Source organism: Paramisgurnus dabryanus, chromosome 13 (assembly GCF_030506205.2).
Source record: "Paramisgurnus dabryanus chromosome 13, PD_genome_1.1, whole genome shotgun sequence".
In the NCBI taxonomy this organism is placed as follows: Eukaryota; Metazoa; Chordata; class Actinopteri; order Cypriniformes; family Cobitidae; genus Paramisgurnus; species Paramisgurnus dabryanus.
Genome location: NC_133349.1, coordinates 1,336,270 through 1,351,841, shown reverse-complemented (window position 1 = coordinate 1,351,841; position 15,572 = coordinate 1,336,270). Strand labels below are relative to the sequence as shown.

General features: G+C 35.9%; 1 protein-coding gene across 1 annotated transcript; it reads right to left on the bottom strand.

Moving 5' to 3' along the window:
• Positions 1-800: 800 nt before the first annotated feature.
• On the bottom strand, positions 801-14,863 carry zdhhc11 (zDHHC palmitoyltransferase 11). The gene is made up of 11 exons (XM_065299035.2): positions 14,607-14,863; positions 8,854-9,075; positions 7,154-7,332; positions 6,949-7,050; positions 5,700-5,824; positions 5,377-5,532; positions 5,186-5,298; positions 3,376-3,434; positions 2,636-2,699; positions 2,310-2,376; positions 801-2,018 (listed from the first exon to the last, which is right to left on the bottom strand). Exons 1-11 carry the CDS (start codon positions 14,613-14,615, stop codon positions 1,864-1,866), a joined length of 1,251 nt encoding a protein of 416 aa, XP_065155107.1. The 5' UTR covers positions 14,616-14,863; the 3' UTR covers positions 801-1,863.
• Positions 14,864-15,572: the final 709 nt, after the last annotated feature.

Sequence of the window (15,572 nt, the reverse complement as noted above, 5' to 3'; positions counted from 1 at the left end):
CTCAGAATTCTGACTTTTTAACTCAGAATTCTGACTTTTTAACTCAGAATTCTGACTTTTTAACTCAGAATTCTGACTTTTTAACTCAGAATTCTGAGATATAAAGTCAGAATTTTATTTAAAAAAATTTTACAACATGGCGGAAACGGGCTTCCATAAAATCTAGACTAACTGTCCAATATAATAATACTTTTGTAAAGCATTTGGGTAGAACAAAATAAATAAACTCATGCATTTATAAACCTATTTGCCGAACAAAACAATAATAATTAACTTTAAAAGATTTTGTTTCATTGTTTCATTACTCTTTAAATTTTTCTAAGAAGCCTACTGTGAAGACTTACCCCATATTGGATAACATGGGAGTTATTGTTATTAAATCTTAAGTTTGATGTCTTTATCACTCCAGCTGAAGCTGCATATGAGAGGAATCAAACTCCATCAAATCGATCAAATAACTTAAATGACCCTCGTGCATAGTAAAAACAAAAATTAACTTGCATACTTGTATCTAAATGAATGCAACTCAAGTTATACATGGTTAATACCAACAAATAAATACAAATGAATGACGTGTGTTTTGGCATGAGGCGTGAAACAGAATCTCTGTAGTCTGGAAAATAATGTGTTTTTCCATTGGGATTATGTGTTTCCTGTGGGACAGTACTCATGATTAAAACTGTAATGCAGAAACACAAACTGTTTTTCTGGAGCTGATAAAAATCTAAGCTTTGTTACAAAACTAGTTATGGATTTAAATAATAAAAAGTCAAGACTGGGGCTAGTTGTCAAACTTTGACTGCTTTAAATACCCCTCAAGGTAGTTTATTATTCAAAGTCCAAAATAAAATCATGACTACAAAGCAGATGTGAACATTTTCACCATTTCTGACCTGAAATAAAGGCACAATTGATTAAAGACACAATGCCAGTCACAGTATATGGGGTAAATTGTCACAGTTCAATCTCTTATCAAACAGTCTATTGTATGGCTTTCAGCAACAATTAAACAGTAAAACAATTATGAAGCACAAAACAATTCAACCCAACGTACATCACCACTGTTAGACTAAACAAGTGTTTGTGTAAACAGAGCTCTTGTAATTGTTAACAAGTAGCTTCAGTCTCCCACTACATAACAGTAAATGATATACTGATACCAAAACATACTAACAACATATCACTTCTCCTAAGTGATCCAATGCCCTGTTCAGTATATTTGAATGAAAAATCAGCTTGTACAGTATTAGTTTAAAGAGGTCATCAGTCAACTCATTACTCAACAGCTCCATCATGTGGTAAAACATGGTTGATCAATCCTTAGAATCATTTAGGAATATTTATTTCAAAATATAAAAATAACTAATACAGTACAGCAATGCATTGACACATCAGTTTTTTAATTGAAAATGCATTTTAACCTTGGGATATTTTGTCAAAGCTGTAATGTAAACAACAAATTTTACCAAAACAAAACCCTAAAATAAATCGATCAGACGGTCATACCCAAATACAACATATAGCACAGCCTCTTAAACTCTTTCATTCAAGGCGACTTACAAAAAAATGAGGAAGCGTACACACTTACAGCATACTTTTGCATTTTGTTATTCAAGTTTTTGAAAAAATGCATATATAGAAAATCTGCAAAGATATACCGTACACGGTATAGTGCACATATGATATACTGCATGTATGTTAGTATGCTATTCTCAACATAACTGCAGTGCTTGTTTAGTAAGCCTATGTGCTTCTCATTGCTGTCTGTAAATCTGTGATGTCATATCCTGCAGTTGCCACATGATGTCCTTCAGTCTATGACATTAATGGCTCCTCAAACCCTGCACGGCCTCCGGTTGTGTGTCAGCTATCAGCTGTTGTATCCATGATGGAACTTCCCAGCGGATCTTGTACAACAGGAATTCCCTCTACATGTGTAACATTCCTCTGTCCTGCACCTTCAGGCTTCTCTACACTGCTGGGGTTCCAGCCAACAGGAAGTGACATCATAGGTTCGCCTGCAAGTAGGATATAGAAGCTGTGAGCCCATTGGGTGCATCGAATGTACAGTTCTCCATATTTGCTTGATCTTAATAAGTGCAATATCTAGGTACATAGAATGCACTTTGTCCTGTTGGTATGTAAATGTGAGCACACTTGTCATCATTTTTATATAACAAAATTGTGAAGAATAATGCATGCACATGTATGCAAATTTGGACAAACATAGCAAAATAGTGAGGCCATGGTGCAGAATGCAGATAGCATTAAACACATAAAATCCTACAGTCAGTCCAGACATATTTTACCTGGAATCATTTGTGTTGGTGACTCTGAGCTGTAGTCTGCTTGTCTTTCGCTGCCCCCTGCTTCCATCTGCAATTTTTATAAAACATTTTTATTACTTGATGGCTTTGCTCCAAAACATAGAAAGCTGCTTTGCTGTCTTTCACCCACTTAGACAGCATCTGTAAATGAATTTTCACTGAGTTTGATGCAATGCATTGTGGGATTGCCTTGTGTGTGATGCTGTATACATGCGATGCTGCCTATAGCAAAAACTAGAAGGCAGCATAATGTTCCTGTCTACGTTTATGCGCAGAGTCAGTTTTAGAAGAGAGCCGGGTCTGATTACCTCAGCACAAATTGGTTCTGGCAGTCGATTGGATGCTTGTCCTCTGTCATCCGGATTGAAGGTACTGGAGCAAATGAAAGTTTAGAGCATCTAATGATTTCAAGTTGAGTTTTATTTATAAACTATTTCGGGTGGTTTCCCAGACAGGACACAAAATGCAAGTTTGAGCTGCCTTCATTTAAAAACATCTCACACTGACATATCTTGAAACATATCAGTGACATTTGTGCACACCAGGCAGGGGCGTAGCCAGAATTTTATTTTTGGGTGGTCCTCATTTTAGGATAGGACCACCCAAAAAAACATTTTTTTTTTAAATATATATATATATATTAGTCGCAGATGTGTTATGAAAAGATAATCATTCAATTTTGGCCGTATTTGGGTGACCACATTGTATGATTTCACATATAACAGCTTTCTTGTTGCTTTTTACGCGCAGCATTTTGATTGTCAATCTATCAATCAGACTAAGAAATCAACATTATCTTATTTTATTTTAAGCAATTGGAAATCTGAGGGGGCCGGACATGTAAATGAGGGGGCCAAGGCCCACCCAGGCCCCCTCGTCGCTACGCCCCTGACACCAGGTGAGTTTTTTTTTGTAAAAACTACTTAAATGTCCTTACATAACTACGGCCCATTCTTGGATTAATCTAAACCCTGTCTGGGAAACTGACCCTTAAGTCCCCCTAGTCTCCAACAGTCCATTAAGAGCACTGTTCACAATCAAATCTCACCAAGACTTGCTGGTCAACGTAGCGTCACAGTCGACCGGTGATTCCAACGGCCCAAGACTCTAGAGGTAAAAGAAAAAGATGTGTTCATGTATTAACTAGTTAAAGTTTGCACACAAATGTGTATAAGGTCAATGTAAACTAGGATCAACTTTTCAAGCCATCATTATTTATTTAAAATGAAAGATGTGCTCCTGTATAGTTCAGTGGTAGAGCATTGCATTAGCAGTGCAAAAGGTCATGGGTTCGAACCCTGGGAACATACACACTGATTAAAATGTGTACCTTGTTAATCACTGTAAATTGCTTTGGATAAAAGCGTCTGCCAAATGCATACATTTAAATTAAAGCTTAATAAAAAATTTATACATAAATACATGCATAAATATACTGAAGATATATAGCACATGTTAATTTTCAATTATTAATGTTTTTGTGGCAAACAGTGTTGACTGTGTATCAGCCTGAGATACCACGCCCATACAAAGTCAACGCAAAGATGCAAATAGACGCGAACTGGCACAGGGCGATGCAAAAGACGGAAATTGGGCCGCGCGATTGCCGCTAAAACACTCGCTTTTCGCCTTAAACGCGTCTTCGCGCAAGTTAAAATTTTTCAACTCATGCAAAAAATTTGCATAGAACAAAGTTAAATCCTGCGAGTAATCTGGAGCGAGGGAAGCATTGCTTTGAGTTTGGTGTGTATGCCAAAATGCAAATTCAACTTGCATGAAGCCGCGTTTGAGGCGAATAGCAAGTGTTTTTGCAGCAATCATGACGCCCAATTCGCTTCATGTGAGTTTGCGTCTATTTGCATCTTTGGATTGACTTTGTATGTACAAAGTGCAACTCGTGCAAATCATTGAATTCGCGTTTAGTCTGTACGTCCCATTAGAAATGAAGGGATATTTTTATCCATGGGCGTGCCGTGGTATCTGAGGCTGATACACAGGCAACCAGTGTTGGGTGTAACTAGTTACTAAGTAATTAGTTACTGTAATTAAATTACTTTTCCCTTGAAAAAGTAAAGTAAGGGATTACTCTTATTTTTCTTGTAATCTAATTACAGTTACTTCTGATGTAACTAAATACTGTGTATGGACTCTAAAACTATTATGTTAACTGTAATACAAAGGTGGATTTAACATGGTTTAAGTTTAAAATTCTCATTATTTACTGGTTTATTATTAGCATTAATATTAATGAGATGCTGGCTGTATATTAATGCTTAGCACATATCTGATTCTGCAAAACCTTATTCTACGTCCTTTACCCTCCCCATTTCTACCAATACTTAAAATTAACAACTTCTTTAGTATTAATAAGCAGTATTTGGAGTATATTGAGGCAAAAGTAGTTAATAGTTAGTTAATAGAGATGATTGGACCCTAAAGTGGGACCAGAATAATTGATGTACTTTTATATATTATTTTTTCGAGCCATTTCAAGCCTATCCTTGTATCATGTACTAAATAGGATTTAGAAAGTAATTAGTAATAAGTAATTAAACACTTTTTTGAGAGAGTAATTTGTAAAGTAATCTAATTACATTATTAAAGATGTAATTAGTAACTAGTAATTAATTACTTTTTTTGAGTAACTTACCCAACACTGCAGGCAACACTGTTTGCCACAAATAATACAAATTAAAAATCATGCAACTGCCAGTTACAGATGTCTACACTCAATTATAAAAATGAAACAAAAATAATTGCACTTTAAACAAAGTATCATCTTGACATTTTTAATAAACTGTTTCAGCTTAACTTGACTCTCACCTGTGGGCTTAATGCTTGTTAAATTAGGATGGTACCTGTGTGCTGGTTCCATTAGAAGATGCTGCGGGAACTTGCTGCTCTTTGTCTTTTGCGTTTGGTGATTGACGCTTCCTCACGATGTACTCATAAGTGCTAATGCCCTGAGATACTGTGACAACACACACAATATAACAGCTGATGGCTACTGTACATTTACAAGTCTATAACACATCGGACTAATACTCACATAAGTAAATATGGAAGCACAATAAATGGCAAAGCAACAAGAGAGAAGCTAGACCCAGTATGATGGAGATGAAAGCCAACACCATTAGACTAATGGAGCTGGTTTCTAACGGAGCGGCCGGAAGGAAAACCAACCACGTTCCATTTCCTTTAACAGCTGGGGAGGGAAAATAAAAACACCAGGAGGTCACATTTTCATCTAATTTCATTCACGGTTTAATACACATCGAGATATTACACTTTTTATGAATGAAAACAGAATAATTATGATAATAGGAAATCACAAGAGACAGATAAATGAGTTTAGATACACAACTGCATTACTCTGAAACTGTGGTGCAGTGCGCAGAAGCGCCGGGTTGACGTAGTGAACGATGATGACAAACAAGATGACGAGAATAATCAGAATCATTCCCAACACAGCCGAAAAGATAGTCATGAAGAAAAACCTGAAATTAATCAAGATATTGTTATATGAAAATTCAACCAGCGGAATATTAACTTTCTGCTTAAATGTCCTGAAGAGATTACACAAAAATAGTTTTTTTCACACTTTCTAAGATATGCAAATTCATGGCCATAGCACCCAAAAATTTAACCCTGCCTGTGAAAACCCAACCAAAATCATTTTTAGTGATTAATAAATAAATAAATGTAGAAATACAGAAATAAATAAATGAGTAAGTAAATACATAAATGCATAAATAAATAAGTAATTAATTAAATGCAGAAACAAATATATTAATTCATGTAGAAATACAGAATAAATACATTAATGAATAAATAAATCTAAAAATACAGAAATAAATTAATTAATAAATACATAAATGCTGAAATAAATTAGTAATTAATTAAATGCAGAGATAAAGTAATTAATTAATGTAGAAATACATAAATAAATAACTACGTAAATAAATACATTTAGAAATACATAAATAAATAAATAAATAAATAATTTATTAAATGAGTTAAATAAATGGAGACATAAATAAATAAATAAATCGTTTTGTCAAAAGTATCAACTTTTAATTTTATTATTTTTTCACCATTTCTGTTAAACTTAATTTATTTCTACAAAAATGTATTTTAACATTTATTTCTGCATTTCTAAATTTCCTATTTCTGTATTTAATTAATTGTTTATTTCTGCATTTATGTATTTATTAATTTATTTATTTCTGTATTTCTTCATTTATTTATGCATTTATTTATTTATATACATAATCGGGCGGGTTGCAGGATTCTTGAAAACGCTTTGGAAAAGGGAGTCGGGCCGAGTACCAAAACACACTTGGCCAATCAGCAGTAAGGGGTGTGTCTACTAACTGACATCGTTGCCTGGGTTGTGTATGTGTGGGGCGGGTCTATCAAAAAAAGTAGGGGCGTGTTTGTTTAGGTGATTTCAAATGTCAACATCAGCTTTCAGAGATCATGCACCCCGCCTATAAGTCATTTTTTGTCCTCCATACAAATCTACCCCAAAACGTATTTGTATTTGAACAGCGTTTCTATCCATAATATTTCACTATTTCATCAAAGAGAGGAAAACGAATGAAATAAAAAGTTTGCCCACCAGTAGTTTCTGCCTCCAACACAGTTGTTCAGCCATTTGCAATGATGATCAAAGTCTGCGATGCATTTGTTGCAGGTGCTGCAGTGTTTGGCTTTAGGTCCCCTGCAGAAACCAAAGGCAAACACATCATGAGGACTTTGACAATGGTCAATCTGAACATCATATTTCATTGAGAGAAACTCCAGTAATGTTTTACTGTACATACACATCCACCTCACACAAGGTACAGTGCAGATTATCAATAACATGTCTATGTTTGCTGTTGTCAAACGCAGGCATGGGGCTGGAATATTCCTTCCTGCTGCGGACGCTGATATCTGCCGGGTCGATTGTCACCGCCGCCACGTGAGTCAACAAATGCAGAGCAAACGCTGTGCCAACCAACTACACAGAAACATGTTAAGGTTTACAGCCAGACAGACACTGTGAAAACATTTTTACACTCCATATGACACTTTCAGTTTTTGAGCACATGAGATTGATTCTAGGCTGCAAAACGATTAATCACAACTAATCGTTTGCAGAATAAAAGTTTTTGTTTACATCATATAAGTGTGTGTACTGTATATAATAATTATGTATAAATTATGTATATATATATATATATATATATATATATATATATATATATATATATATAATAGTACACACACTTATATGATGTAAACAAAAATATATTTAATAATATATATATATATATATATATATATATATATATATATATATATTTAATAATATATATATATATATATATATATATATATATATATATATATATATATATATATATATATATATATATATATATATATATGAAGAGTTTGGTTCCAAAACGCAATAAATCCATTTTTACAAATTTCGGTAAAAACGTGTTTTCTATACCAAGAAAGTGACAAGATGAAAACCACTATTTTCTGTTACAAACTTTCACATAGCATCTTTAGGTTATAAAAACATAAAAAATTCAAATCCATAACTTGATTTTCAAAGTTTTATTATAAAAACAAATATTTTTTTCCACAAAATGCAATAAATCCAAGTTTTTTTTTTTCAAAATTCTATAAATCTATTCAATCAATGTATTGCATTCATTTTTGCCATTTTATATTCATTAAGTTGAACAGTTGTACACACTGATTAAAAAACTAAAAATTAATGGCATTAATCAAAACACTTACTTTGTCATATTAGGAACACAGTCATTGCTGCGCGGTTATACTTGACGTCGTCGCTTAACATTTTTCACAGCGATCAGCTGTGATTCTCGTTGACTTTGAGTGAAATAATGGAAAGTTTTTCATAAGATCCCCTGGGGTCAATGTGTTAGCACGAGAGAAGCTAGATGCTGTTGGGAGAACAAGTGATCGTCTCCCGAGTGCCTCTTGCGTAAATTATTAGATGTTGATGGCTTACGTTTCTTTCCCGTCACAGAAAACCATCACAGGTTTATCAATGCTATTAAAGTATTATTTTGTTTTTGTTTCTTGTTGATCACGAAGTACAAAGTAGATGAGGAAAACTAGGACTCTGTGTACTTAACGCGATGCCATTGTTTGTTTACATTGCGTGAATGGTGCGCTGTGATTTGTGGAGCGGATTTATTGCATTCTGGAGAAAAGGAGGAGTGGTGTATATTGCGTTTTGGGAAAAAAGGGAGAAAAGATGACAGAATAACACGGCGGATATTGGATTTTGCGTAAAATTAAGAATTTACTTTTAAATACTGACCTGATATAATACTGATTTTGGCAGTAACTCATTTTTTTCAAAAATGGCATTTATTGCATTTTGGAACCTAACTCTTCATATATACACATGATGTAAACAACAACTTTTATTCTGCAAACGATTAGTCGCAATCATTATGCAGCCCTCCATTATAAGCAATCTGTTTGTAAAGGATACGCCGTATGCTGCAAAATTCCATGGTGCTGGAAGAAGAGGAATATAAATCCCAAAAGCAACGATGGCCATAAAACTGTAGATGAGCCAGGCTATGGGCTGAAACACATGGAGTGGCAGGGACCAACCATTCACCCTGGAATGCAGCGGAGCCCGGAGCAGATCACTTCTACTGCCTCCATTCTGAGGGGCCGTTTGTCTGCCATGACGCCCCCAACAGTTCAACTACAAACACACATAAACCTTTCTTATAAACACAACCTGAGGAACTCAGCAGTGGCAGCAACTCTTGTATATTGACATCAGGGAAATCAGCTTATGATTATAAGACTAAACAGTTAATGCTAATGTATTTGTAATGGGTGCTATTAGGTCCTTTTTGTGCTATTCTTAGCTAGCAACTTCCTGAGCAGCCACATAGTTTTCACACATTAACATTTCATACTGACATTTCAATCATGAACTCTCTGAAGGTTTTAGCATTTTAATGAAGCATGCAGTGTACATAAGCTTTTTGTCTTGGCCTTTTAGATGCTGGGGTTTTGCTGAATCATGCACACAATTAAAGAGGATAGGAATACATGCTGCCGCAAGAAAATAGGGAATGCCCCCTGTATTGTAGCAGATCTAGGCAGGTGGTGCTGGGGAAAGAGGTGGGCTAGGAATAATCCCATAGCGCTGCATTGATATGAACCAGGACAGAAGAAATTTAAAGGTTTAGTTTACCCCAAAACTTACCCCTGTCTCGCTCTAAATAACCAAGTCTTTCGGTTGTCTTCAGAATACATTTTTAAATAATTATGATGAAAACCGGGAGGCTTGTGACTGTCCTATAGACAGCAGTTTATTTTTCACAATTCTTTTTCCAGAAAAGATTGAAAGACATTGCCAGAAGGGTCCATGTGCCATCAGTAGTTCAATAATAATATTACAACACTTTTGTATGCAAAGAACAATTTTATTCAACAATTTGTGGTCATTCAGTGCCCGTTCACGAGCAGACTACGGTGCATGCTGCTGATGTAGTTGCCAACGTTTTTTGTTTCTCCCTTTTTTAATTTAAGCATTATGCAAACATTAAGGGGGCGTGCACACCCTGAAAACACCAGCTAAGTGCTTTGGTTGCTATACTTCTGCTTTGTTTAATTGTAGTTCTTAACATAGGTTCGAGAGGTCAATCATTAATATGGGCGTATTTAATGCCGCCTTTAGGCCTCCGGGCCCAGCTGCAATTTTTCCTGCATCCCTCCTCCTCCACTGTGATTGGACGGCTGTGTGAGAACTGACATTGATGAGCTCAGCTTTTCACCCAAAGTTGAATATTTTTCAACCCTTGCCCCTCAGCATTGAGTGGGAACAGACCCGGCGCCAGACACAAATTCACGGACAGGCATTTAATTTTTTCAGGGGGGGGGCATAAATGAGATCAACCTCACTGCAATGCATAATATCAGTAATGAATTAAATGGACAAAAACTACAAAGAACTTACATACGCAATACAACGGAGGAGTCGTGAAGATTGTACCTAGTCTACTGAAGAAGTCTAAAAACACACGTCGCAGGGCTCGACATCAATGCTTGTCCGCTTATCAGGGACAAGTGGATTTTTTAAAAGGCCAAGTGAAAGAGAATTTTACTTGCTTGACCGGACAAGTAGCCTAGTCTGATTAAAATGCCAATAACAATCACCAAAACACAATTCTGCCTCCTTAAGTCTCAAAGGCGACCAAAAGTGCATAATGTAATAACGCTAAGTTAAACAAATAAGCGGAGCAAACACAAAGTGAGTTAACAGTGTGTTAACAAAGTGTGTTAAACATACTGCAGTAAAAATGTGGAATTTTTAATAACATTTAAAGGTGCCATTTGTAATAATTGAGGTAAAAGATTTTAAAAAATTAGCTACACGCATCAAAAGAATGAGAAGAAATAAGGGCAAAGATGTCATTAAAAAAATGACAAGGTATAGTGCTGCAGAAATATCAATCTGAATTAGCATGCTAAATTACTAGCTACAGCCCGACTGGTGTTGTAATACCAGTTTCGACCATGGGAGGCGGTATGCGGGCCACGCACATAACCGCCAGCCAAACTGCAATACACGAATAAGTCGCATGTGTGGGAGTACAGCCCTCTACTACTACTGCTGCGTCCGAAAACTAAGGCAGCTGACTTGTTGACTTAAGAGACATGAAGGCAGCTCAGAGAAATGCAATTCGGACAGCCATGGATTCGGACATGCCTTGATGCCTTCCTGCCTTGCAATAGGGGTTTCGGACGGATTTCAGTTCAGGGAAGAGAGCGGAAGAATGGCTAAAGCAAGAGACATTTACCACTACCACAAACATTTGCTGCAGGGAACAACGCGCTCGGAATCACAAATAAAATATGATAAATAAAGGAACCGAACCAGAGTAAATACTGGCACTGCTTTTCATCGCTGGAGACAACTAATGGACATGAAAGAAATGAGGTTCGACTCCGAAATGACAACATTTCTTTTTGATTGGTAAGTAAGATGCTGTTAGTATTTCGCTAGAAGTTCACTTATAATAGGCATTGCGATAACCTATGCTCAGCTTGTACATGAACTACGGCTTTGTGCAGCAAATGTGGCTCCATCTGAAAGCAGCTGATGGCGATTCACTTTTAATCAAGAAACCGGCTTCACTGACGAGAAGCGCAATGACTATCGCATGCAAATTATCGCGCATCCTTAGCTGTTAGCGTTTAATAGTTAGCTCTACCCACGGATCCGATCCGGTTTTCACCCGTTATCTACCAAGCTGATGCTAAAATGTAACATTAGCTAAGAAGCTTGAAATGTCTTCGATGATAATGAACACCAAATGGACGCATGAAACGTAGCGGAAAACATTGCAATTTTAATGAGACCGAATGTTTTTTTTTGTGACTAATGATAACTTAGTTGCTAATGTAAATCAAACTTGATATATGCTGCTAAATTTGCTGCTGCTAAATTAAAATAGACCAACTCACTTTCTGGAGGTATACTGCCCCCATTTGTTTGGAGTGTGGAGTATGAATTGATTTTTTTTTTGGGCGGACATTTTAAATGGTCCCTTTAAGCAGCATCACATCAGGGTAAAAATGTACAGATTTCATATGACAGTTAACTAAACAAGTAATTAATATTTAGTCACTTACATTTTAGACACAATGTTGACTGTTTTTGTTATTTCAGCAGTGAAAATAGTTGAAAGATAACAGCAGAACCATAACGTGTCAGTCTCACTGCAACACTCCATCGTGTCTTAACGTTAAACAGTGGCGCTATGCTTAGCAAACAACCAAACATTTCCGCGCTCACTATCCACAAACCAATCAAATACATTTAAAATATTTCTTTTTTTAAATCAGACCAAACACATTTTTCTTTTTATTGAGGAGTTATATATATACAAAACAATAACCTAAAATAAAAAGTGCAAACAAGCAAGAACTGTAGGTGGTTGGACATGGAGCTGGTGAACAGGTGAAGGGAGACCGCAGGCTCGTCCAGTGCGGGCCCGGCCCCCAAAGTCCGCCTATGGCGCCGGGACTGAGTGGGAAAAACCTCTGAGTGGCAGCACTGCGCTTCCATTGGAAACATTTGAAAACATACGCCGGCTGTCGGCATTAAAACTTTGGTGTGTAGCCCGCATATTTTAAGCTGGCAACTACATCAGCAGGTGACGTCAGCAGCATGCCAGATGTAGTCTGCTCGTGAACGCGCACTGAACAACCAAGGAAGAGAACAAATTGTTGAATAAAATTGTTCTTTGCGCACAAGTTTGTTCTCGTTGCTTTTTAATATTATTATTTAACTTTCCCGGATTTATGATAAAAAAAATTTTTTGTGGTGAACTAACCCTTTAAATAGGTCACGCTGATAGCAAGGGAAGATCAATTGGCTCTGCTGCCAGCTTAATGAGTTTCTAACTAAACTTAACTTGGTATAAAATCTGAACCTACATCTTGATATAATCATGTATATCTTGCCATGCACTGAAGTCACTTTACCAAGGGCGTAGGTTTGATTCTGGCATTGGTGGGGACATAAATAAAATGGCCGCATTGCAAAAACTGTTTATCACCGTTTACTTGACATAAACAACAGACAACTCAGTATGCACTTTACTCAGTGACATCTGACTCGTCACCCCCGGTGCCATCCCAAATTTAATGTACTATAATAAACAATAACAATTCGTTATGTCCTAGAGCCTAATAAACAGTAACTGTTTAAGTCTTTGTCAAAAAAAAAAAGAAAATCACATTGTAACATATATGAATCCATATTTACTTTATAACAATGAAGAATATGCAATTAATATTTAATTCTTAATGTAATTTTGCCAAAAAAATCCCAATGTTGAAGTTGGTATGTATATCATGCTGTTTCCTGTTTTTACCATGTTGGGGTTATTTTCTTTCATGGATTAGGGACCCCCTAAATAACCTTGCTACCCCATTTATAAAAGGTTGACAAAAGTTTGCAACTCCTCAGGTTAACATGGGATTGTCGTGTATTGTTGAAAACACTGTCCTTGAATCATTATGTGACACAACTTGTTCCGTATTTTGTGCATGAAACAGTTACAGTGGGTATAATAATACTTTCTTCCTCACTTACCTAGCTGTAGCCCGAATAATCACGCGCGTCTTGTTGAGTGAACTTTGGCGCGTTGTACAAAGTGAAACCATCCTATCACACGTAGCGAGTCCATAAAGTGATGTGATTTAAAGCGGCGGGACTCAAGAAATGCTAATCCAATCATATTAGCAATGTGAGTAGAGAGGCGGGACTAAAGAAATGCAAAGCCAATCATAATAGCGATGTGAGTTACGGAGGCGGGCATTGCAGAGAACGAAAGCTGTTAACCGTTTGTGTACCACATAGAGCGTCATTTTTACAGAACGGGATTGCAAAAGATTTTTAATCTCATTTAAATGATTCCTGAAAAAATATATAATTAAAAAAGTAAAGTAAAAAATATAAAACACAAGAATAAGACGGACATTAGTGGTTATATATAAATAGAGATTAATTGTTTGGTCGAAATTATTGCTAGGGACAAATCAGTCTTCCCTGAATATTGCTAGGGACATGTCCCTAGCGTCCCACCCTAAATCTACGCCCATGCACTTTACGATAAAATATGCCAAATGAATGAATGTTATTAAAGCATAACATTGCTTCAATACACTGTACACAATGCTTCAATAACCTTTATAACTTTAAGACTTGGCTAAGTTAAGACAACATTCAAAGTTCGTCTTGATAAACCTATCTAGCACTATAAATGTGTAACCTAAAACCATAAGTGGGAAGTTATGGTTAGACCTTCTGTAATGCTAAAGGTGAAGTTCTCCTCTGCATAACCTGTTCAACAAAACCATTGTGTTGCCTAGCAAATGTAATTATAAATGTAACCTGATGAACCCTAAATGCTCTGGCTCAGCTTTAATACTTTAATGACTAACATTTAAACACAACAAAGAATGAGTCATTTAATCCTGCAAATCCTTCATAATAATTCAATAATTAAACAAAAAGAATAAATCTGTGCACTTCCTGCTTGATATTTTAACTTTTCGAAGGCCAATACGTCATACATTACATGATGATACATTAATACAATTAAACCAAACATTTAATATAATTAATTTAGTTTAACCAGGAAATACTTTAAGAAAGTGTATAAACATCTCTATATAATAAATCTATAGTGATCATAAGATGTGACTTACATTGGTCATCTTGCACTGAATCTCTATGAGAAGACATCTGATGTTTGCTCGGATCTCCTGGATACAGTTTGCTGATCCATTGATTTCTGCATCATCTCGCACACTGTTGACTCTTTCAAAGCTTCTCTGCAGTCTGACTTACAACACAAAACCGCCTCATCTATAATATTAAATCAATATGTCGTTCATTATTTAACATGGAGAATAAAAATAAGTTGCGCATCCGTCACTGACGCGATAAATCTCGAGCAGTCGAAGGCTGAGCTCATGAATATTAATCAGGTCACGCTCAAGTTCCTCTGTAACCTTCAAATGGCGGACGCGACTTCATGAATATTAGTAGAACACTCTGACGTCACGAGGTTACCTTCCAATAGCGTTGGTTCGGCGCTATGAATATTAAGTGATATCGTGAACGTGCTTATTTCACACAGGTGGAGCGCTTAATATAAAAGTTAAATTAAACAACAACAACACAATAAAACAAACAAAAGAAATTCAATTGTAATTTTAGTACATGACAATAGCATATTGTCGGACTTTGTAATGTCTTCCTGTTCTATTCCGTGTTATTTATTGCATTAATTTTTAATGTGGGACATGGACATCTCTTACGAAAATTAACCATGGTTTTATTGTGGTAAAAGTGTAGTAACCATGTTTTTTTGGTGTATTGATTACTATCACTAACTATGGTTTTTTTTTAAACCATGGCTGTCAAAACCATGGTTATTATGGTTTACTACAGTAACCATGTTTTTTTGGTTTTAACTGTAGTAAAACCATGGTTAATTTTTGTAAGGGATGGTTTGGTCACACTGATCTTATAAATGTATTTTAGGTGTCTGTCGTTATTTATAAATGTCTATGTTCAACATTACACACCCTAATGAAAAATCCAGCTAAGACCAGCATATGCTGGTAGCTGGTTTTAGTTGGTTTAAGGTGGCAGTAGCTGGTTTAAGC